Below are 24,584 nucleotides of genomic sequence, written 5' to 3'. Positions count from 1 at the left end.
TGGTTTTGTTTTGCTTTTTTATACACAAGATTCTTCTGACAGCACAATGAGCCCTGGTATCATTGCCTTACCCTCTGGCATTGACAGACCAGTTTAGATTTGTCTTGGCTGGAACCTGTGATATAATGAAATTCCCATGGTAACCACTGAGGGTCCTTGATAGAGAATGACCTCAAGCCTGTTTCTAGGGATAGTTTTGTCCTCTGCCACTATCTCAAACATAAAGGCCTCCAAAATAAACTAAAAAGTTGTTCATGTTTTTTGAACACTTACTTTTGTTGAGCATCTGGCTAAAACATGGGGATATGTTGGTTGTCTCCGCTGAGAGACTGAGGAAGTGTTACCTGGCTGATAAACCACTCAGAGCCCAGGGGCTAGCTGGTTGCAGATCTAGTTGCTCTTCTCAAGACAAGGCCTGTCCAGCTCATCAATGCCTATATCCAACTCTTTAAGGAAATCCCAGGACAACAGGAAGACACTGTGCCATGGAGAAGCAGGTTGTGTGTGAGAGGAACACCTAAGAGTCAAAGGAATCTGGGGAACCTGGCTCCTGAGACCCAGGAGCAGCTCCACAGTGAGGGTGCTTAGAGGTGCCCCTTTCAGTTCTGGATTGGGGGAGTCAACCAGGAAAGCATTGAGCTTATAGAGATTGGGAGACTTGGAAGCAGCCATTTACCCTGCAACTTAAACTGGCAGAGCTCTACCCCAAAGTCAGGCCAGATAGAAGCGGCCTCTGTGAATCCAAGGGAAGGAGCCACAGACAGGCAGGAAAGGTGGAGTTCCACATCGAGATGCCAGCATGAACTGTCTGGCAGCGAGAGCTCGGGGCAGACTTAGCTAAGTCTGTAAGCTGCAGAAGAAAAGTTGACAAATGTAAGGCTTTTTTTTTTCTTTTTAACGCAAAGTATGTCAAGCATTTTCCAATTTTAAGTCTACAATTCCTCTAAATGAGATCTTTAGTCTGCCTGGATACCAGACAAGTGTCAGCAAGCCATGATGCATCTATCTATTTGGGTTAATCTCTCAGAGGCTTGCCTGCCCCAGCTTGCTGTTTTCATTCTCATATTTCAGGTCTATTTTAAAGCTAGTCTTTGCTAACTAACGAGGATACGCTGAACATAAATGTTCTGTTTGAACATCAATATGAAATCAACCCCCAATGAAAGTCAAGAGAGATTATTTTAGTTGAATCACCATATGGTGTGATTTTTTTAATCTGACCTTTGCTCTAATTTCCACTAAAATTCATTTGAACCAGACATGTGATTTTAACAACCTATGATTTGTCCCTTCAGGGGACAATAGAAGCATACATACACCCAGAGCTATGTTGCACAGCTGGGCTGATAACTGACCTTGCACAATCTTGTTGGCACAGTCTCCTATGTACATTTGTAGAGTCAAGATATAGTTAAGGCTTGAGAATCTCCACCAAAGCAAATAAGGTATAAAGGTTTATAACCCTATAACCTTCATAAAAACCCTCATTAAGACAGTATTTCATCATCACACTACTTCAGTAGGGTATGACAGATATCCTCTATCATGCTATCGCTTGAGACAGCCAAATTTTTTTCCTAAGTTCTAATTTCATCCCATGATGAGAGAGTCCTTAGCAGAGTTGAGGACTACAGTGTACTTGAGAAAAAGTACAAACATGGGTTCCTGCTGCTATCTAGGTTTTCCAAATCACTTGTGGGAATTAAGGGGCAACATACCCAACAGCGAAATCTGAAAGTTTGACCATGCACAAAATATGTTGAAAATCTGTTAGCACTACTACAGTGCTAGATCAAGAATTAATTTTAGAATTATGAATATACAAAAAAATAGAAAATGACAACCTAAAAGTGCCCAACACTCCATAAAGACTGAGGTGTATAGCTGCACTTTGAGGTTATTGACTAGAAGGACACTGAGATTAGCAGGAGACAATTCATCAGAGATTCCCACATCTGCCACCTCTGCTCTACAGTTGAAGGAGGAGTATCTATAGACAGGTGGAAGCCCCAGCAAACTCAGTGGGGATACTGGCAGTGCTGGCTACAGGAACATCCCACAGTCCTCAGACTTGAAGCCCATTGAGATAAGAGCTGAAATCTTCACAGTAGCTTAGATTTGGAAAGGGTCTCCCCCACCCCCCAAGGGTTCTGTAGCCAGGAGCCATCTTGAGAAGAGAGCCATTGTCTGAGTCTGGGCAGCTCTAGGGATCAGAAATCCTGCATACTCCCATCTCTGGGTCTCCATAGGCCTGTGCAGTTGCTGCTTTGCAAGGCCACCAGCAGAGTGCCCACTGCCCTTGATCAGAGGGGAAGCTGCCATACGGGACCAACAGCATGGCAGTGCCAGCACTGCAGGCAGGGCTCACTCCTGCCCACCTCCATGCCATGTTTGGTGCTTCTTTCAGTGAGGATGGGGAGGGAACAACACAGTTCCTGTTACTGTCCCACCACAGGGGTGACAAGGGGGGTTAAGTACCTCTGGCTTTGGCTGTCACCCTGACCCACAAAGAGGATGCTCAGGACAACTTAGCCCAGCTCTAGGGTTGGTCTCACTCCAAGTGCATAAGCTCTGGAGGAGTCAGGAGAAAAGCCCTAGCCATCACTACAATCCCTGTTCACCCAGGAAGACTGCACTGAGAGCCCCTGACCAGGACCAAGCCAAGGTCCACCGAGGCGGCAGAGCAGAGCACCATGGCTACTGCTGTCTTGGCTCCTGAACAGTTCCCACTGTTCGCATGCACACGCACGCACACACATGCACACACACACACACACACAAAACACCTTGTCCAACCAATCACTGCTGTTAAGACAGGGTAGCACCCCAGAGGGCCTCTCCCGTTCCTGCTGCCACCTTGCCTGGGCCTGGGCACATACCACTGACCAATTGTAGGACGTGTTTCAATCTCCCATCACTGCTGGGATGAGTCAGTGCCAAAGGTGCTGGCAAGTAGCAAAGCTAACAGAGAAAACCACCTTGCTTCACAGAGAACTAGCCCCACACTGAGCACCACACATGCACTGCTGCCTGCTGCCTTACCACATCTGTGCCAACTGCAGTGTCTCAACTCCTGCACCACACAGAGACAATGTGTCTCTGGCCTCCACCACAGTATACATTGCCCAAGTCACCATGCCCAGTCAAAGAGACCATGAGGAGATACTGTGTGCCCAGAATCAAACCCAACACTGCATGACAAACCAAAACCCCAAGAAACATCTTCAGGAGAAAGCTACTTACTAAGACCATTTCATTAAAATGCTCCACCAGCTGCACAAATATTATATAAACTCAAGAAACAGGAAAAGCACTTCCTTTTCAGCCATGCCTCTCCACCATGCATGGCAGGGGTAGCAGTTCAGTAAATAAACTTTTCCTGCCTGAATAGCATGTGGTGTTCTCTTCATTGGCTACCTAATGAAATCTACCTACTTAATATACCTTACATATGGTGCCGTGACTCGGATGGGATTTTTGAGTTGGAAATGTGGGCTGGGAAGGTGGCTCAGTGGTAGAGCGCTTGCCTTGCATGCCTCAGGCCCTGGGTTCGATTCCTCAGCACCACATAAGCAAAAAGAAAAAAGCCGGAAGTGGTGCTGTGGCTCAAGTGGTAGAGCGCTAGCCTTGAGCTGAAGAGCTGAGGGACAGCGCCCAGGCCCAGAGTTCAGGCCCCACGACTGGACCCAAAAAAAAAAAGAATCCATACTTTTCCTCCTTGGGCTGGCTTCATAGCACAGTTCTCAGATCTCAGCCTCCTGGGATTACAGGCATAGCTTCTAGCTCCTATTTATTTTTAATACAATTACTTGTGTTTACCTTTATCCAATTTACTTACATATTTTTCTATTTTATAAGATTTTTCATCTCTTGCTCTTTTCCTTTTCCTCACATGCTTTTACTTTTTTTCTTTTTCTTTTGTTTACTTTGTTGCTTCTTTTTCCCCTTTACCTGCCACTCATTTATTTCATGTTTTAGTTATTCTGCTTCCCTTTATTACTTAATAACTTCATGATTTATTCTACATTATTTTTGTCACTATTTTGTATGGTTATTGGTGAGATAGTGGTTTCCATTCATTGATTTTACTATTTTTCTTTCTATATCTCATTTATTTTGGGGTTGCTACTGTTAAAATACTTTGAACTCTCCTGAGAAGCACTGGGGGGTAAGCCCTCAAGAGAAGGCAGTTCATTAAGAATATCCTAATATAAACTTGAAAAAGTTATCCATCCTAACAAATATACAAATAACAAGAAATATGAGAAGTCAAGGCAACGGGAGATAGCTATTGAATTACCAATGCCGAAGATACTGAGATGCTTAAAAGCTAGACAAAGAAATCAAAAGTCAGTGAGGCAGGCACTGGTGACTGACATCTGTAATCCTAGATTCTCTGGGTGCTGAAATCTGGAAGATCAAAGTCAGCTGGGCAGAAAAGTTCACAAGACTCTTATCTCTGAAATGACTAGCAAAAAAAACAAAAAGCTGAGAAGGAGGTCTGGGCTCAAGTGTTAGAGCCCAGCCAAATGAGCTAGCCAAAAGAGCTTGAAGCTCTGAACCCAAACCTCAGTACTTCCAAAAAGCAACAGACTTCAAAAGTCTAGTGTTGAAAATGATCAATGACTTCCAAAAGGATTCAGGAAAGCAGATAAATGAAAAGAAGGAGGAAGGAAGTGGTGCTGTGGCTAAAGTGGTAGAGTGCTAGCCTTGAGCTGAAAAGCTGAGAGACAGCATGTAAGCCCAGAGTTCAAGCCCCACTACCAACAAAAAACAAAAGAAAAGAAAAAAAAGGAGGAGGAAGTGGAGCTGTGGCTCAAATAATAGAGCACTAGCCTTGAGCTGAAGAGCTCAGGGGCAGCACCCAGGCCCAGAGTTCAAACCCACAATCAACAAAAAGAAGAGGAAGAAGAAGACGAAGAAGAAGACAAAGAAGAGGAAGAGGAAGAAGACGACAACGACAAGAAGGAAGGAAGGAAGGAAGGAAGGAAGGAAGGAAGGAAGGAAGGAAGGAAGCAAGCAAAAAGAAAAGAAATGAGGAATGAAATTTAGGACTTCAACAAAAAAATCTGGCAACCTAATCAGGCGCTGGTGGTTCATGTCTGTAATCCTAATTACTCAGGAGGCAGAATCTAAAGATTAGCCAGAGCATGCAAGTCTGTGAGACTCTTACCTCCAATTAACCACCAGAATAGTGCAAGTGGAGCTCTGGCTTAAAGTGGTAAAGCACTAGTCTTGAGTGAAAGAGCTTAGGGACAGTGCTCAGGCTCTGAGTTCAAGATCCACAACACACACACACACACACACACACACACACACACAATGGCAACCCAAACAAGAAATAAAGATAGGTGCTGATGGCTTATGTCTGTAATTCTAGCTATTCAGGCCAAAGCCAGTTCAGAGCCAGGTCAAACAGAAAAGTCTATATGAAATTCTTATCTCCAGTTAACCAGCAAAAATCTGGAAGTAGAAGTGTAGCTCAAGTGGTAGAGCATCGCCTTGAGCAGAAAAAGCCAAATGAGGACAGAAGCCCCTGCGTTCAAGCTCCAGTACAGCACACAAGAAGGAAGGAAGGAAGGGAGGGAGGGAGGGAGGGAGGGAGGGAGGGAAGCAAACAAAAGTAGAAATGAAAATATTCAGTAAATAAAATTTACAATGTAATGAAAATCATTACCAATAGGCTAGACTTGGCAGAAGAAAGAATAACAGGGATAGAAGACAGCTGAGGAATTCCTACACTCAGCTAGCAATAAGAGGGTAGTGATTATCACAACATTCAAGACCTCTGGAAAGCAAGAGAACACATCAGTGGTATAGAATAAGAAACCAAGATACAGACTAAAGGAAGGCATAGAAAGCCTATTCAATAAACTTATACAAGAAAATTCTCCCAGTCCAGAGAAAGTACTGGACATCCACATACCAGGCAAATGTGACCAGCAAAGAACCTTTCTGTGTCATAGTTTAAACGCCAAGAATATAAAGAAACATGAAAGGGAAAAGCGCCAAGTTACTTACAAAGGTAAATTTATCAGAATAGCAGTAGACCTCTTGGCTGCTACAGAAGGCCAAGAAAGCATGATCATACATCAGTATTTCAAGCTCTGAATTAACTGCCAATCAAGATCACTGAGTCCAGCAAAGTTACCAGGATAAGCTTAAGCTAAAGCAATCCATGACCACTAAGTCAACATTACAATAGATATTCAAAGAAATGCCACACAAAGAAGAAAGGTGTATATCAGAATAGGAATTCAGTAAAGAGTAAATTTCATTAGAACAATAAGAATTAGGAGGACTTAAACATTATTAAGTCAGTAAAGCAGCAAAATTCTAAAAGGAAGAAGGGAAAAATTCTTTTCAATATTAACCCTAAATGTAAATGGTCTTAGCTCTCCAAAGAAAAGATTCACACTAGATGAATGGATTTTTAAAAATCAAGATTCAACTATTTTGTGTCTGCAAGAAATTCAGTGGCAAAACTCATCCGAGACTGAAAGTTAGTTTGGAAATCGATGTTCTCAGCAAATGGAATATGAAATCCAGCAGGATTCAATATATTTGTATTATATGAAAGTGATTTTAAAATTCGCCAAAGAGATAATGAAGGTCACTTTGTATTAACAAAACAAATAATGTATCAATCAGATGTAATGATGATTTAATTTCTTCTAAGACAGCAGAGACTTCCTCTGTTGGATTCTGTATATGAAACAAATGAAAAGGAGCACTGAGATGCTCAGATGAGAGATGGAGCAACTAAAAAGAGGATGGTAAATTGTTCAGAAACAATTTACAGCTTCTGTTAGTGGGAAGAGATGCCCAAGCCTCTACAACAAAGTAAACCAGATGACCTCTGAGACAGACTGGCCAACCTCGCTGAGAGACAAATACACATCTCACAAGCCTCAAACCCCAATATGAAGATTTCCCAATGTGTGACATCCCCATCAGGAAAGACCACTCTTCATCCTCCATGTCTCTAAGAGTGGCAAAGAGGCACCTTCTTGAGATAGGACTTCCTTTCCAGGACTGAGACACTAGAGTTGAGTGCAGTCCTGTTGTCTAAGGGAAATCCCCAGCAACTCGCCTAGCTTCTGCGAGTCAAGAGCTCAGGCTGCAGGAGCAGCCACAGTGATGAGGTTGCAAGTAGCCTGCAGGCAGGCAGGCTACTACTGAGCCGCACCTAGGAACTTAAAACTCAAGGAATAATTGCAAGCCAGGGAGCTCTGAGCCACCTGTCCGTTCTGGAGGAAGACTCCCACCTGATTTTGTGTGATTTTTATAGCCTGCTACATTTCCAAAAATCAAATATAGGAAGCTTTTGACAGGTAGTGCATTAATTTTATAAATTTGTCTTGCTAGTGTGGCCATTTCATGGTGTTAATTATGCCAATTCATGAGCTTAGGAAGTCTTCCCATATTTTGTTCTTAGAAGGTTAGGCCTTTCACATTTTAAGTATAGGATCATACCATCTGCAAATAAAGTAATTTGACTTATTCCTTTCCTAGCTGAATCCTTTTTACTGATCTCTCTTTTTTAATTGCTCTGGCTAGGAATATTATAACTACACTGAATAAATATGGGGAATATGGACACATTTATCTCATTCCTGACTTTAGAGATAATTTCCCTTTTCCTCATTTAAGTATGATATTGGCCATAGATTTGTCATATGTAGTCTATATTATGTTAAGATACATTCTTCTGGGGTGGGAAGGTGGCTCAGTGGTAGAGTGCTTGCCTTGCATGCATGAGGCCCTGGGTTCGATTCCTCAGCACCACACAAGCAGAAAAAGCCAGAAGTGGTGCTGTGGCTCAAGTGGTAGAGTACTAGCCTTGAGCTGAAGAGCTGAGGGACAGTGCCCAGGCCCAGAGTTCAGGCCCCACAACCGACCAAAAAAAAAAATTCTTTCAATCCTTGTTTCTTCAGAAGTTTTATGATAAAATGATGTTGAATTTTATCGAAGGATTTTCTGCATCAGTGGATTCTGTGTGCTCTATTATATTTATTGATTTACATATGTTGAACCATCCTTGCATCCCTGGAGTGAGGCAACTGGATAAGGTGATAGGATTAATGGCTTACAAATATATTGAGAATCTTTGCTCATCAAGGACATTCATTCATAATTCTCTCTTTTGTTGTGTCATAGTCCAGTTTTGCAATGAGTGTAATGCTAGCTTCATAGAATGGCATTCGTAGTGTTCCTTCTTTTTCTGCTTCATAGGAAAGTTTGAGGACTTTTAAGTTAGTTCTTTAAAGGTCATATAGAATTCAGCTAAGTGGGGGGAGGGAAGGCTGGGAGGGGATGTGAAGGGTAAACAAAGGAGGAGACTATAATGCTTGATAAGAAATGTACTCATTATCTTGCCCATGTAATTGTAACCCCTCTGTACAGTATGTTCACAAAAAATAAAAAAAAAAAAGAATTCAACTAAGTCTGTCAGCTCTGGGGTTTTCAGTGTTAAGAGATTATTATTGCTTCAATCTCATAGCTTGTTACAGATCTATCTAAGTGGCCACATGTCCTTTTGGTTTAATATTGGTAGCTCAACTACATCAAGAAGTTTATCCATTTTCTCTGGATTTTCTAGTTGATTTGAATTTCAACAATTCCCTCATGATCCTGGGGATTTTATTGGTTTTTGTTGTAATATCCCATGTTAGTCTAAAATTTTATCAATTTGGGTCTTTTTTTCCTCCTTGTTTTGATCAGGTAAGAGATTATTAATGTAATTCATCTTTTCAAAGAAGAACTTTTTGTCTTCTGATGTTTTGCATAGTTTCTTTTCTTTTCTTTTCTTTTCTTTGTGTGTGTGTGTGTGTGTGTGTGTGTGTGTGTGTGTGTGTGTGTGTGCCAGTCTGGGGCTTGAACTCAGGACCTTTGCACTCTCTATGAGATTTTTTTGATCAAGACTAGTGCTCCACTACTTGAGTCACGGCTCTACTTACAACTTTCTGATGGTTACTTGGAGATAAGAGTTTCATGGACTTTCTTGCCTGGGCTGGCTTTAAACTGTTATACTTAGATTTCAGCCTCTCCTGAGTAGCTAAAATTACAGTTATGAGCCATTGGTGCCCAGCTTGCTTTGTATTTTTTTTTAACTCTGGGTCTGGGCACTGTCCCTAAGCTCTTCAGCTCAAGGCTAACGCTCTACCACTTGAGCCACAGCACTGCTTCATGTTTTCTGAGTGGTTTATTGGAGATAAGAGTCTCACGGCCTTTCCTGCCAGGGCTTGCTTTTAACTGCAATCCTCAGATCTCAGCCTCCTGAGTAGCTAGGATTACAGGCATGAGCCACCAACACCTGGTTTTTGTGTAGTTTTAAAGGTATCCATTTTATTAATTTTTGCCCTAATCTTTGTTATTTGCTTTCATCTAATTTTGGGTTTGGCTTGTTCTTGTTTTCCTTGGAATTTGTGGTATATCGTTATGCTGTGAATTTGTGATTTTCTCTTTTATGTAGATGCTCTAGTAGTAGTATAAACTTTTAATATCACCTTTGCTATATCCAAAAAGTTGTGATTTCTTTGATGACTCCTGGGTCAGTCCACAATGTGCTGCTTAGTCTCCATGTGCTTGAATGCTTTCAGTAGTGTCTTTTGTTGTAGAGTTCTAGTTTAATTGTATTAGGAGTTAGCTTTGGGCATTGTTCAAGTGGTAGAGTACTTGCCTGGTATAAATGAAGTCCTGGTTTTAATTCCTAGGACCACCAAAAAAGAAATCAAGAAATTAAATACAATAAGTTAGATCTTTCAAAAAAAATAGAGGAATAGAGGAAGTTATTTCATTTTTTTTTCTGTATTTGCAATGACTTGCTTTATGTTGTAAAATATCATCTATTTTGGAGAAAGTCCTGTGAGCTGCTGAGAATATGTCTGGTAGCTCCTAAATGAAATATCCTAAAGATATCTGTTAAGTACAATCTGTAGTATCATTCAGTTCTGAGGTCTCTTTATTTTTTGTTTGGACGACCTATCTATTGGTGAGAGTGAGGTTCTGAAGTCTCTCACTGGTATTGTGCTAGAATCTACCAAGTACTTGCAAGCCCAGAATTGTGATTGTGTCTCAGAGACTTTCCCCTGCACGTTAGGCTGAGAGATCTGAGTATGCAGAGGCTCTAGTCATAGGTCCTGGCAGATGCAAGACTTCTCCCTGAGGGCCGGAAGAGAAGTCTTGTAACATCAGTCATTAGCCTTGCAGATTTCTGGAGAGGGGTTGGGAGAGCTCTGGGCAGAGAGAACAGCATGTGTAAAGATCCTGAGGTCAGCTGATAGCAAGGGCAGATGTGGGGAGATGGGGCCTAGTATGAAAGATGGTAGGTCCTAGGATGATTTGGGCTTTGTTCTGAGCTGCATGGGAACCACTGGGGCTGGACCTGCATAGCACTCTGAGCGCTTATCAGCTTCACCCCTGCAGGGCCTTCCTGGTGCCTGCAGTCATGGTGGCTGTACTGTCACTAAGCCTGGTGATACATTCTGAAGCTTTTGTTTGCTGGAGGCTTCTCTGAGCAGGTGTGTAGAACCTGAAGTTCCACTGGGCTTCCTGGGACATTGTGGTCCTCAAGGATACAGCCCTGGCCACCTAGAGCTGTTGAAATGGCCCTGACAACAGCTGCCTTCTGGAGCCAGAGGGAGGAACTGGAATAATTTGGGGTCAAGGGCACTGGACAAAGGTCAGGGGAGCCTCGGTCTGGGCTCCTGATGTAGAGCAGAGGAAAGTAGTTTCTCCCATCTGCTCACACTCCTCAGCTCTCAACGCAGCCTGGGTTTGTCAGTGAGTTGTAATCTCTAGAAAGTTCTGTCAAATGCTGACAGCATTTGGATTGGCCCTTCCCACTTCTTTCTATGGTTCCAAGACCACACAGAGCGTAACTCTTTCCCAACATTTCACTCTCATGTCTGCCATGTGTCTGTTCTGGAGGAAGAGGCTCTGAGTTCTGGAAGGGTCTTCTGAGATGGGACACTGAGGCTGGCAGTGGGAAACAGGGCTGGGTGAGGAGGCCAGCTTCAGGAATATGGCCTTCCTAACATTGAGGTTGATTTATTTTTGCGTTTCTAGTAGGGACAAGGCTATCTTACAGTGACAGTTAAGACAGACGAGCATTTCTCTTGTAAGTGGCTTGCCAGAACGGTTCCTTCAGATGTGCATGGACCCACAAATGTGGCCTGTGGCCTGTGAGCCAAGAGGCTCCCAGACTCCAAGACACATCGTAGTTAAAGTGTTAATGGCACCAAACAAAAGAATACTAAAAGCCACAAGAGAGAAGCAACAAGTCACCTATATTGGCAAAACCAACAGAGTAACAGCTGATTTCTCAACAGAAACCTTAAAAGAAAGGGTGGTAACTATCAACCCAGAATGCTCTGTCAAGAAAAGTTGTCATTCACTGCCCAATAAATAAGTGGGCTAAAGACTTAAAGAGAAACTTCTCTGAAGAGGAAAGAAGGATGGCCAATAGACACATGAAGAAATGCTCAACCTCCCTAGCCATAAAAGAAATGCAAATCAAAACAACATTGAGATACCACCTCACCCCAATTAGAATGGCTAAAATCAAGAACTCTAATAACAACAGATGCTGGAGGGGATGTGGACAGAAGGGAACCTTACTGCATTGTTGGTGGGAGTGTAAACTTGTTCAGCCACTTTGGAAAGTAGTATGGAGGTTCCTCAAATGTTTACAAACAAGACCACACTAAAGCTACCAGCACGACTATGTTTATTGCAGCACTATTTACTATAGCTAAGATATGGAACCAACCCAGATGCCCCTCAGTAGATGAATGAATCAAGAAAATGTGGTATATATACACAATGGAATTCTATGCCTCCATCAGAAAGAATGACATTGCCCCATTTGTTAGAAAATGGAAAGACTTAGAAAAAATTATATTAAGTGAAGTAAGCCAGGCCCAAAGAAACATAGGTTCCATGGTTTCCCTTATTTGCAATATCTAGTATATGTCTGAGTCAAGCAGAAAAGGTCAGATAAGGTGATGTTAGGGAAATGAACCCTAAGATATGTATTCAAATGTTTTTTTTCTTTCATGCGATTGTTTCTAACACATTTATAAGATTATTTCTTTGTTGCTTTGTATGTCCCTCCCCCACAGTATAACCCCTGCTTTCACTGTATTTGATGTCGGTATAATTTGTGGAGGGGAAGGGGAAAAACAAATCGTTTAAATAGGGATACAGATGGACCCATTGCAACAATGAGATGTACAAGTCATTATGTCAAACTTTACAACTTTGGTGGGGGCGGGGGGGAGAGGAGCGGGGAGGATTGGGTGGGGAGGCAGGGGGAGGATGGGAAGGGATAGGAAGGGGAAACAAAGGAGGAGGCTACAATGTTTGATAAGAAATGTACTCATTATCTTGCCCATGTAATTGTAACCCCTCCGTACAGTATTTTCACAATAAAAAAAAAAGTTGTCATTCACAACTGAAGAACAAAGAAAAACCTTCTATAATCAATAAGACCAAAGCAATGTGTGGCCACTAAACCAGCAAAAGATACTCAAAAAAATTTTACACACAGAAGAAGATAAGTCTAATTACAGAAATAAGGAGAAAATAAATCCCACCAGATAACCAGATAGAAAAGAGCCAAACATTACAAAAACAACAAAAATGGCAAGAATGACTACACACTTTTCAATAATAACACTGAACGTTACTGGTCTCAATTCACCAATGAAAATATATAGAATAAGCTGAACAGTAGTGACTCATCCTGTAATCTTTGCAATTGGGAAAATAAGATTGTTGGGATCATAGGTCAAAGCCAACTGGGATGGAGAAAAGTACAAGAAGTCCCTTCTCAATGAAAAGCAAGATGCAGTAGTGTTACTCTGCTTTCTAGCTGCCAGGAAGCTTGACATAAGCAGATACATGCTAGGCAGGAAGCAAGACCCTATCTCAAAATAACAAACAAAAATCAGGCCTGGAGATGTGGTTCTGAGTTTAAACCCCAGTAACAAAAAAAGAAAAAGAAAAAAGAATGGAAAGTTGGATTAAAAAGTAAGACACCTGTCACCCTACACCAGAATCAACCCCAAATGTATCAAAGACCTCGAAGTAAAAGTGGACACCCTGAAAACATTACAGGAAGAAATAGGAGAAAGTCTATGGCTCCTTGGCACAGGCCAAAATTTTCTTAGTAAAGACCCTAAACACAACAAATCAAAGAAAGGTTAGACAAATGGGATTGGATGAAACTGCAGAGCTTCTGCATGGCAAAGGACATAGCTAGCAAGATCAATAGAAAGCCCACAGATTGGGAGAAGATCTTCACTAGCCATACAATGGACAAGGGTCTCATATCTAAAATATACTTGGAATTCAAAAAATTAAATCCCCCAACAACAAATCCTCAAAGAAACAACTGCTCTATAAATAAGTGGGCTAAAGAGTTAAAAAGAGAGACTTCTCTGAAGAGGAAATAAGAATGGCCAATAGACACATGAAGAAATGCTCAATTTCTCTAGCCATAAAAGAAATATAAATCAAAACAACATTGAGATTCCACCTCACCCCAGTTAGAATGGCTATAATCAAGAAATCTAATAACAACAGATGCTGGCGGGGATATGGCCAAAAGGGAAATCTACTGCATTGTTGGTGGGAGTGTAAACCTGTTCAACCACTTTGGAAAGCAGTATGGAGGTTCCTCAAAAGACTCCACATAAAGCTCCCCTATGACCCAGCAATCCCACTTTTGGGCATTTACCCAAATGATAACAAACAAGGCTATACTAAAGCTCCCAGCACAACTATGTTTATCGCAGCATTATTTACCACAGCTAAGATACGGAACCAATCCAGATGCCCCTCAGTAGATGAATGCATCAAGAAAATGTGGTGTGTGTGTGTGTGTGTGTGTGTGTGTGTGTGTGTGTGTGTGTGTAGGAATTCTATGCCTCCATCAGAAAGATACCACCCCATTTGTTAGGAAATGGAAAGATTTGGAAAAAATTATATTAAGTGAAATAAGCCAGGCCCAAAGGAACATTAGGTCCCATGGTTTCCCTTATTTGCAATAACTAGTATATGTCTAGGACAAGCAGAAAAGGTCAAAAGCTATGTACATGTGATCATATAAGATGATGTTAAGTATTTGATTCTGGTGCCCTGCATCCTGTATATATTTTTTTCTAATTTGGGGAGGGGAATGGAAATAAGAAAGTGCTGAAACAAGGATACAGGTTGACCCATTGTAACAATGAGATGTACAAGACACTATGTTGAAAATAAACTTTACAACTTTGTGGGGGGAGGAATTAGGGAGGTGGGGAGAGAAGGAATGGTAGGGGAAAACAAAGAGGAGGTAACAATGCTCAATAGGAAATGTACTCATTACCTTACTCTGTACAGTATTTTTACAATAAAAAAACATATATATATATATATATATATATAAAGACATGACAATTTGTGGCTCATACGAAACACCTTAGTGACATAAACAAGCATTGGCTTAGGGTGAAAGGGTAAAAAAAAATCCTACCAAGCAAATGGACCCTGAAAGTAGGTAGGAGTAGCTATATTTATATCTGATAAAACAGACTTCAAACCAAAATCATTCAGAAGATGCAAAGAAGATCCACACACAGAACAAGAAACAGGCAAAAGGATGTTTCACTGCTAATCACATCCAAAACACTACACACCCAACAGCCAAGACTAGCACACAATAGCCAGATACCTGAGAACACCAACTGACAGAACCAACACGCCTCCACACACCAACTCTACCACCCTAACACTGGAACCCTCCAGCACCCCCAAATCCTACCATCCTGAGCAACAGGGGCCTACTACAGACAAGGAACTGCACGCACCCAAGACACCTCCCACAGGCCAACCAGAGCCTCACCCACCCACCTGTCCTAATCAGACCCCTCTGCAGCGTTGGCCTCCAGTAACCAGCTCCAGCCCGTCTGTAGCCCAACCACACAGTCCTGGGTTGTCCTAGTCTTTGAACAGTCATATAAAACCCTTAGTGGTGGAGCCTCAGGGAAGAGCAGGAAACTGAGACTCTCTTTCCACATGTGTTCAGAAGGCTGAGGCTGGTGGGCAGCATTGCATGGCTGGACAGTGCCCACTGACCCTAGCAGAGCCTGGGGATGAGGAGGTAGCTAGCACCCAAGGATTGGGGCTCAATGATGCACCACACAGCTCCACATGAAGGGGGCACTCTGGGTACCTGGCCCTGGCCTCCTGGTCCTCTCCCAGGGCAGTTCTGGAAGGGAGGGGAGAGGAGACTGAGATCTGAGAAGCCAGCTCTCTCCTACCCACGCGTGAGGATGAATGACACATGGGGATGGCAGCAGACAGAGGAAACAGACAAGGACCAGGAGAGAGACACAGAGAGCTGCAGAGACAGAGATCCCAGATAGAGAGAGCTAGAGACAGAGGGGAGAAAGCTAAAAGAGACCAACAATGACCAGAAAAAGGAGACTAAACTGGAGAGGGAAAGAGACAGTGGGGCAGAAAGTCTGGCCAAGGGAGAAAGGGGCTGGATTCTCAGCCTCCTGAGGATCCCCAGCCTCCTAAATGCCAAGGGTTCAGCTGGGTCCCCCCTGCCTGAAGGCTGTTCTTCCCACTACTGGATCCCAGAGAGCCTCACCTGAGTCATATCAGCCCCCGGTTGCCAGCACTTTCTTGCTGCTTTTGGTGATTACTGGGGATGGAATTCAAGACTTTGCATTTGGTAGGCAGGTACTCTACCACGGCAGCCAATCCCTCAGCCTTTTTTGTTCTGGTAATTTTTCTCCAGTCTTAGCCCAAGGTGGCCTCAGACATCAATCCCCCAACATATGCCTCCTGCAAGGCTGAAATCACACACATCACCACATCTGGCTTATTTATTGAAATGGTATCTCACTAGCTTTTTGCCTGGACTGGCCCCAAAGGGTGATCCTCTTGATCTCTACTTCTAGAGCAGCTGAGATTACAAGCTTGTACCACCACCACCCCACCTGGTCTCACAAGAACTTTTGTGAAGGAGACGTCTAGCCTCTGGTTGGCAGCTCAGGACTTCTTCAGAGCTGTACCTCCCCCTCCTCTGGAAAACTGGCATCTGCCAGGAATCAGAAAGGTCATCTGGGAATAGCCCAACCAAGGAGCACACAGGTATACAGCAGGAAGACCTTCTGTTTAGTTACTGGTTATCTATGAAGGAGATTTGAGCTAGACTAAAGCTAGAGCCACTCACTCCCAATACAGGGCAGAGGAAGCAGGAAGCCTTTCTTTCTTTATACCCCAGGATCCTCCCCTGCTCAGATCCCTGATGACTTGACCTGAATTTATATTCTCTTTCCAGCCAGTCTACCAAAAGAAAATGAGGCTGGCACTAGGGGGTTAAGCTACATGCCCCCTCAGATAAATCAGGGCTGAATGTGTAAGCAAACTGTGGTTATCAGTAAAATGTGGATGAAAAACATTCTGGACGGGAGCAATAGTAAACACAAAAGGGCAAGAGTCAACGTAGATATTTGGGGATTTGGTCAGAATTGCTAGTAAGAAAGATCTGCAAATAGTCCTTTACTGAAGGACGCAATACTGGGTCCTAAAGACCTGAGCAGAGGCTAGAGACTTGGAAATAGTATAGATGAAAGCCGGGTATGAGGAGCTGAGCTGGCCTCAGCTTTGGAGACAATGCCACCTCATGGCAGTTTTGTGAAACTGCACTCTCACTTGTTCTAAGAGTCCCAGTGTATTTGACTCCCGGACAGGATCACTTTATTAACACCTCCTATCTACCGAAATATTACTTTCAGCAGAAATTATGACATGAAAAAAAAATAATAGCAGTGACAACAAAAGAAATGAAAGTCAAGCGGAGCTGTGGCACGAGTAGCAGAGTGCCAGCCTTGAGCAGAAAAGAAAAGTCAAAGTATATTTACTTTCTGCTATATTTTAGATAATAGCATAAATCATTGTCCAGTAACAAGATAATATTAATAAAGCTTAAACATTTGAAAATAGTACAACTTGGGAAGCCCCTAAATCATGCCACTGATGTAATTTTCTTACTGTTTTAAAATAACTAGGAAATGATGTTTTACCATTATTCAAATTCAATAATATAAGTCATGGGTGAAGTGATAACCAATGGAAAGTATCATTCTTTTTTATTATTATTATTTTTGGGTCTGGTTGTGGGGCCTGAACTCTGGGCCTGGGCACTGTCCCTCAGCTCTTCAGCTCAAGGCTAGCACTCTGCCACTTGAGCCACAGCACCACTTCCAGCTTTTTTCTTTTTGCTTATGTGGTGCTGAGGAATCGAACCCAGGGCCTCAGGCATGCAAGGCAAGCGCTCTACCAATGACCCACCTTCCCAGCCCAGAAAGTATCATTCTTAAGGCACCATTTTAGTTTTGGTTTCCTTTTTTTCTTTTCTTTTTCCTTTCCTTGTGGTACTGGAGATTGGATTCAGGACCTTGCGCTTACAGGTAAGGCAGGTTCTCTACTAATTTGGCCAAGCCTACAGCCCTATTTCCTTGGTTATTCTTGAAGTAGGGTAGAGCTTAATGTCTAGACCAGCCATGGCTTTGAGCCTACTTGTGCTTTCCTAAGTTGCTGGAGATGAGAGTTACCACTGCACCCACCCACTGTGCTTCTCCCCTAGCTGAGCTAACAGGTATACACCACCATATCCAGACAATTGGTTGAGATGGAACCTCATGAACTTTTATGCTCCGGCTGGCCTTGAACCACAATCTCCCAATCATCCCTTCCCATGTAGTTAGGATTGTAGGCTTGAAGCACCACACCTAGTGGGCCCTTAATGGTGTTTCGGTTTCTCTATGATCTTCAAGCTTCAGAGTCCCAAGTCCTGGGATTATAGGCAAGGTCTATACCCAGAGATCTCCAAGTAGTCACATAGAATAATGAAATTGAACTAGTTGGAGTTCTATGTATTTACCTTTACAATTATCATGCTCTTGTCTATTTTGAATCCAGTCGGGCGGGAAGGGGGGGTGAGGGTACCATCTGGTGGGGATTGAAGATCCTTAAAAACTATCCCAAACCTTTACAAAAGTAACCTCAAAACAGCTACACATGTGGCCGAGTGTCTGACATTGACTGTAGAACTGGGGAAACTTCCTGGGGAAATACAAAGTTCATTAAATTTAAACTTACATTGAAATTTAAACTTACATTGAAATTATTAAAACTCAACAGCAAATGGGAAATTAGAACTGGGGCTGATATATTTGAGACGTTAATAGTATTGTCCCATATTGAGTTTTGTGGCTTGACAATGTACTCACATGTCACCAAAGCTCTAGACCTCCTCTTGGCAGCTGCCTACCTGGCCATCATGTTCCCACTCCACACAATGATGCTGCAGACCCAGGTACTCTCCCGTAGTCTCATAAAATGACCATAGGCTTTCCAGCGCTTCTGGGTTCACACCATAAATAAAATGAAAGTTCACCTGCCCAGAATGCCCAGCAAATCTCCTTGCTTCTCATTGGCTCTGAGTGAGTGACATGCCCTCCCCTGAGCCAATCACTCAGATCAACGGGATGAGGCATTGGCTGGGAGCTGGAGAGAAAGCCAATGACAGCTAAGAAAAGAAATGCCTCCATTTCATTCCACCTGTTGGGGAAACCCAAGGGGGCAGAGACATCAGGTGGTAAAGACCTCAACTGTGACCAATTAGGCCCAGGGAGAGGGCAGCAGTTGAGTAGGAGCGGTAACAGGACAATCTAGAGACCTGAAAGCATACTTATATGTGTCTGTAGCACTTGATTGGGGGCTGGGACTAGGTGGGATTTGTTGAAACCTGTCCAGGTGATCCCAATGTACAGTCATCACGGATAGGATATGCCCACCTCTGCACCCCAGGAAAGCAGACAGGAAAGCCAGGAAAGCAGACAGGAAAGCTGAGGTCTGGTGGGTACACAGCTCTGAGCCCCGCCTATACCCACCTGGCCTCAGTTTCCCCATTCTGTCCCAGCACCTCATTCACAGAAACATGCTCCTAGGGTTGGGGGAAAGTGAGAAGAGCAGCCCCATCTCCCTAGAGGTGTGTCCAGGCCTGGCTCATGAAAGGACCACTCAGGTCTTTCATGTCTTCCAGTGACCACCCCCTCCAGACTCAGGTCTCCTGGGAAAAGAGGAGGCATGCAAGTGAGAGAGAAAAGAGTTTATTCCCACGATTGAAGCTACCTTCATTGGAGACTCTAGGCTTCGGCTCCTTGTGAGCAATGCCCTCTCAGCCCAGGACCCTCAGTAGGTACCAGTCCCAAACCAGGCTTCCCAGCATGCCCCCCCTTCTGTCCTCTCCAGCCTAAAAGGTCTGGAGACCAGGTAGAAAGTGGGAGGGGGCTGTGTGGGCTTTAGGTTCCAGGTGCCCCTTACGACATCCCCACTGGAGGGAGGGAGAAGCCAAGCTGACCTCAACCAGATGGTCACTCCCAGGACCAGCTGCAAGCAGAGAGGAAAAGGCTGAGTATGGGGCTCACAGGGTCAGAGTTGCTGGAACTCAAGCACACGCAGCCTCCACCCCCTGTCCACACTGTGGAGCATCCTCGGCCCTGCTCGCCATGCTGTAGTAATAGGTCCGCATGCGCTGCTCCACTGTCAGGAAGTCTGGGCGGTCTTCCCACCTGCAGGAAGTGAGGCAGATCTAGAACCCATCTTCAGGCGAAGAGAGGTGTGGAGAGGGTTTGGTTGCAGTGGGCTTTCAGGGCTCAGAAAAATAATGGGAGCCAAGCACTGGGGGTTGACACTATAATCCTAGCTACTCAGGAGGCTGAGATCTGAGGTTCTAATGTTGAAGCCAGGCAAAAAAGTCTATGGGATTCTTATCTTCCATGAACCAGCAGAAAACCAGAAGTGGAGGTGTGGCACAAGTAGTAGAGTCAGCCTTGAGTGAAAAAGCTAAGCAAGAGTACAAGGCTCTTAGTACAAGCCCCAGTACCAGTGCAAAAGAGGACAAGGGAGAGAAGAGGGAAAGGAGAGTTCTAGAACATGTGCTATGGTGCCACACACAGGCCCCCTTGGTTATTGGTTTGGCATGCTGGTTATGTTCTGATGGAGCCCGAATTGCATGTTTTGGAGAGAGATGGGTCATCCATTCTGCTTGAGTGTTTCAGGGTCACATCATTAAGCGCAGGCTGGTGGAGCATCAAGTGTGGAAATGCTGTTGCTGCACAAACAGTGTAAGGTGACAGAATATCTGGGTGTGTTGTCTGATGGGGTATTTGGGGAGCACATCGGTGGAGGAGCTGAGTATACTGAGTGTTTGGGTCTTACTGTTTGTCTCTCTCAATAATTAGGTGCTGAGAGTCGGCTGGACACTAGAGAATTGCCCAATGTCTGAGCACTAGTGTTAGATGTTGAGTAAGTATAGACTAGAGTTTCACAGAGTCTGTCACACATTGAGTGTTGGCTGGTAGAGAGCTGAGCAGAGATGCAGATGGACTAAGTATAGCAAGTGTTAGAAAGGCTGTGACCTGGATAAGGGTCTTTGAGTGGGATAACATTGGGGAGTGACAGTGACGCTGATTGGACCCCAAGACCCCCTTCATGCCCCAGGCCCAGGGATTGGTCAAGCTAGGGCCCCACCCACCCACACACTCACTTGTAGATCCAGCAGTCACTCATGAGTGCATACATTTCTGGTGGACACTCTGGTGGGCACTCCATCCGCTTGCCCTGTTTGATGAAGTCCAAGACCTCTGGGCCTTTCATCTTCTGCTCAAGCCAAGGCCAAGGACATGTATGAGTAACTAGGGGGACAACATCCTGATCACCCTCCCCAGCCCACCGTGTGCCCAACTCTGCCCATACCTACCTTGTAGGGCTTCTGGCCGTAGGAGAAAGCCTCCCACATGGTGACCCCATAGCTCCAGACATCGCTGCGGCTGGAGAACTTGCGGAAGTTGATGCACTCGGGTGCATACCACTTGAGAGGCCACTTCCCTGCTGAACGAGCCTGGGAAGGGGGTGATACTGCTAAGCCAGGGTTCAGGGACCCTCAACCCACCAGCCCCAGCCACCCAGGCTCACGGTGTAGTAGCTGTCATCAGCACCCAGCGCCTTGGAGAGGCCGAAGTCACTGATCTTGGCATAATGCCGGTTGACCAGCAGCACATTGCGGGCGGCCAGGTCTCGGTGCACAAAGTTCTTCTCTTCCAGATACTTCATCCCCATGGACACCTGGTGCAACAGCTCAGCCACGTTGCTGACTGGAATCTCCTCCCTTGAGTGAAGGGGAAGGCGACATCAGCAGGGAGAAGACAGCTTAAGTTCCAGGGCCAAAGCCTTCATCTCTAACCCAGACAAGGAACCACCAGTTCACCACAGGTTCAATAAACATTTGCTGAGCAGCTGCTATATGCCAGGCAAGAGGATGAGGACACGGGTATGTGCAAAACCCACAAAACCTTTGCTTTTGTCCCGTCTGGAGACTCCAGTCTATAAGTACACGCTGGAACCCTCAAGCTGATTTCTCTGCCTGTACCTTGCTGTATCCCCTGGGAAATTCAGGATTTTTTTTCCAATACAACCAAAGCAGAGCCCTGAGTGAAGGTCTCCAAATGTATATACATGTATGATACACACACACTCACACAGAGCTCTCCCACCCCATCTCCAACAGCCCTACCCTTCGAAGAATCTGTCCTCACCCTGGCAGCTGTACCTGAGAATACCTCCATGATCCTCCCACTTCTTTTTTTTTTTTTTTTTGTCGGTCATGGGGCTTGAACTCTGGGCCTGGGCGCTGTCCCTCAGCTCTTCAGCTCAAAGCGAGCGCTCTACCACTTGAGCTACAGCGCCACTTCCGGTTTTCTGAGTGGTTTATTGGAGATGAGTCTCATGGTCTCTCCTGCCCGGGCTGGCTTTGAACCGAGATCCTCAGATCTCAGCCTCCTAAGTAGCTAGGATTACAGGTGTGAGCCACCAGTGCCCGGCTGATCCTCCCACTTCTGTCACCTGGACCCTCATTCTCTTCTGGACTGGAGCATTAGGCTCCACCCTGCCTCCTGCCTCTCTTCTCCATAGCCATCCCACAGGCTTGCCCTCCCTGTGTCTGAATGGAGCGCTTCCCCCATTTCCCAGCCTGGGTCCCAGGGCTTCCACCTTTCCCCAGGTAAAAGACCAAGACCTCTCACGGGCACCATCTGCCCCATCATCTCTCAGCCCACATCATCTCCCTTCTCCTCATTCCACCACCACACCAGGCTTTACCCACAACCTCAGGTCTTTGCACAAGATGTACCCTCTGCCTGGAACACTCTTCCCCCAGATTGGGGCTCAGCAAGCCTCCTTGTTTGCTCAAGCACCATGTTCATCCTGACAGTTCTGCCTCCTTGGCCTGCCCAGCTTTTTAGCTACAAAATCTGTCTCCTAGCTTGCTCAATGTTACATCACAAGTATTCCTATTGCCTCTTCTCCAGACAGGAAATAGGGTAAAGGTCTCTGCCTCTTTCATTTACTAATAACCCAAGTGCCTGACACCAAAAACCTGCCCAACAGATAGCTGTCCATCTATGACTAAATGTATGACGGGGACACAGTGCAAAGGCATCTGCCCCCAGCACAGAGTTTGAAGTAGCAAAACACTCCTCAGTGAGTGTAACCTTGTGCCTGTGGGGAAAGAGTTTGGGAACACAAATGAAATGATCAAACTTAGGTAAAGGGCAGAAAGTAAACAGTTCAGCCTTTGCCAGCCACATATGATGTCTGTCACGTGGTCTTTGTTCTTAAAGGGTCTTTAACTCTTTAAAAATCTATATCATGTGATGCAAAAGCAAACTGCGGGCTGCAGTTTTCTGCCCCGATTTATGTTACACTCAACTATTAGCCATTTCCTGTGGATGATGGATTTGGCCCAGAGACTCCAAGTGGCAGGGACAGAGCTGACATTCACGAAGCTCTGGTCTGCAGGGTCAAATGCTGTCTAAGTACTTCATAAGCATCAACATCTTTAACTGTCACCAGAACCCTGTGGTAGATCCTGTTGTTGCCACCAGAGTACTCAGCATCTCTGCTTTGCAGCATGAATGTGAATATGGAAGGTGTAAGGGTTGGATATCCATGCATACTCTGTGTGTGTGTGTGTGTGTGTGTGTGTGTGTGTGTGCCAGTACTAGGTCTTGAACTCAGCCTGGCATTCTTGCTTGGCTTTTTGCTCAAGACTGATGTACTACCACTTGAGCCATGCCCCCACTTCCAACTTTTTGCTGGTTAATGAAACTAAAGAGTCTTGTCCATGTGTCTGCCTAGGTTGGCTTCAAACCACAATCCTCAGTTCTCCAATCCTTGAGTAGCAGCATTCTTGAAGATGAGTGTATAGATGGTTCCCACATGTGAGTATGTGCATCTTGGCTCTGCCCTTCCCTCCCCGGTGACCCAGCCCACCCATGCTCACTTTTTTCCAATCAGGAACTTGTGCAGGGGCCCGCCCCCTGCCATCTCCATGACCAACATGAGTGCCTCGGCCTTGCACACCCCAATGAGCCGCACGATGTAGGGGTTGTCCAGCTGGTGCATGATCTGTGCCTCACGCATCATCTCGTCCTTGTCTGCCTTCTCTGTGCTTTGCTTCAGCACTTTGATGGCCACATCAATCTGCTTCCTGCCCGGAGCACAGCCAGCCATGCCGGAGGTGAGTGCAGGAGAAGTGTGAGCTTGGAATATCCCACTGCACCCCCACCCCACCCCAACCCACCTCTCGCTTCTCCCCTAAGTTGGGTGATGATGCTCTGGCTTGCCACTCCCATCAAGTCAAAGGCATTTACTTTCCCAGCTGCCAGGAGCATCAACTGAGGACAGCTTATAGCCACGCCCTCACCATGACTGGAGAGACTCACCAAAGTCACTCCCTCAGCCAAAGTGACACCCTCCTCTATCCAATAGTCAGTACAGGACAAGGGACCCCTCTGTGCAGGTCCCCTGTGCTGCAGCTACAGCTGGCCCAGGTTTGCGTCCCCACCCCCCTCTCCAGTGTCCCTAAGTTGTCCAGACAGTCCTCCAGCATGCCCTAAAGTCTGCTTTCTAAGTAGACTGATGAGACAGACAGACACCACGTCCCCCATTCCTCCCACATAAGAACAGCCGTACTTGCGCATGCGGTAGACGCCCTGGCGCACGGAGCCAAAGTTGCCACAGCCAAGTTCAATGTCCGCCACAAGAAGGTTCTCGCGCTTCAGGAAGAGCTTCTTGTCCTTGAGCTCCTCAGGGTCGCTGTAGGGGCTCTCATACACACTTGTGTCCATGGGCATTGGCCGGGGCTTCTCTGGAGATGCTAGACGTGCTGGGCACACGTGCACACACACACACACACACACACACACACACACACAGAGTCAGGTACTCCCAAATCAGGAGAATGGACAGGGGGACAGACACACCCTAGACAAGGATGCCATCCCCCAGAGCATGCCTAGACATATGGATGAGCATGGTGTTAGTGTGTGTCCGTGTGTGTGTTCATACTACACACAGTTGCCTTCACATCTGCGGGTCCCCTGTTCATCAGACCTAATTAGGAGGCCGGCTGGGAGGTGTACACCCATACTGCATCTGCCTGTCCCTGTCTGCAACCG

General features: G+C 45.1%; 1 protein-coding gene across 1 annotated transcript in view; it reads right to left on the bottom strand.

The window, feature by feature from the left end:
- Positions 1–19,166: 19,166 nt before the first annotated feature.
- The window catches only part of Zap70 (zeta-chain (TCR) associated protein kinase 70kDa), a 29,418-nt gene continuing 24,000 nt past the window's right edge, over positions 19,167–24,584 (bottom strand). Inside the window, exons 9-14 of the mRNA XM_013019860.1 lie at positions 24,100–24,292; positions 23,408–23,614; positions 21,043–21,235; positions 20,828–20,968; positions 20,615–20,727; positions 19,167–19,637 (exon numbers count right to left, since the gene is read on the bottom strand). Of these exons, the coding sequence (XP_012875314.1) occupies positions 19,514–19,637; positions 20,615–20,727; positions 20,828–20,968; positions 21,043–21,235; positions 23,408–23,614; positions 24,100–24,292 (971 nt within the window). The 3' untranslated portion in view covers positions 19,167–19,513. The remainder of the gene's footprint in view (positions 19,638–20,614; positions 20,728–20,827; positions 20,969–21,042; positions 21,236–23,407; positions 23,615–24,099; positions 24,293–24,584) is intronic.

This window comes from Dipodomys ordii, unplaced genomic scaffold (genome assembly GCF_000151885.1).
Source record: "Dipodomys ordii isolate 6190 unplaced genomic scaffold, Dord_2.0 Scaffold47, whole genome shotgun sequence".
Taxonomy (NCBI): Eukaryota; Metazoa; Chordata; class Mammalia; order Rodentia; family Heteromyidae; genus Dipodomys; species Dipodomys ordii.
Note: the sequence above shows the minus strand (reverse complement) of the source record. Positions and strands in the feature narration are given on the sequence as shown.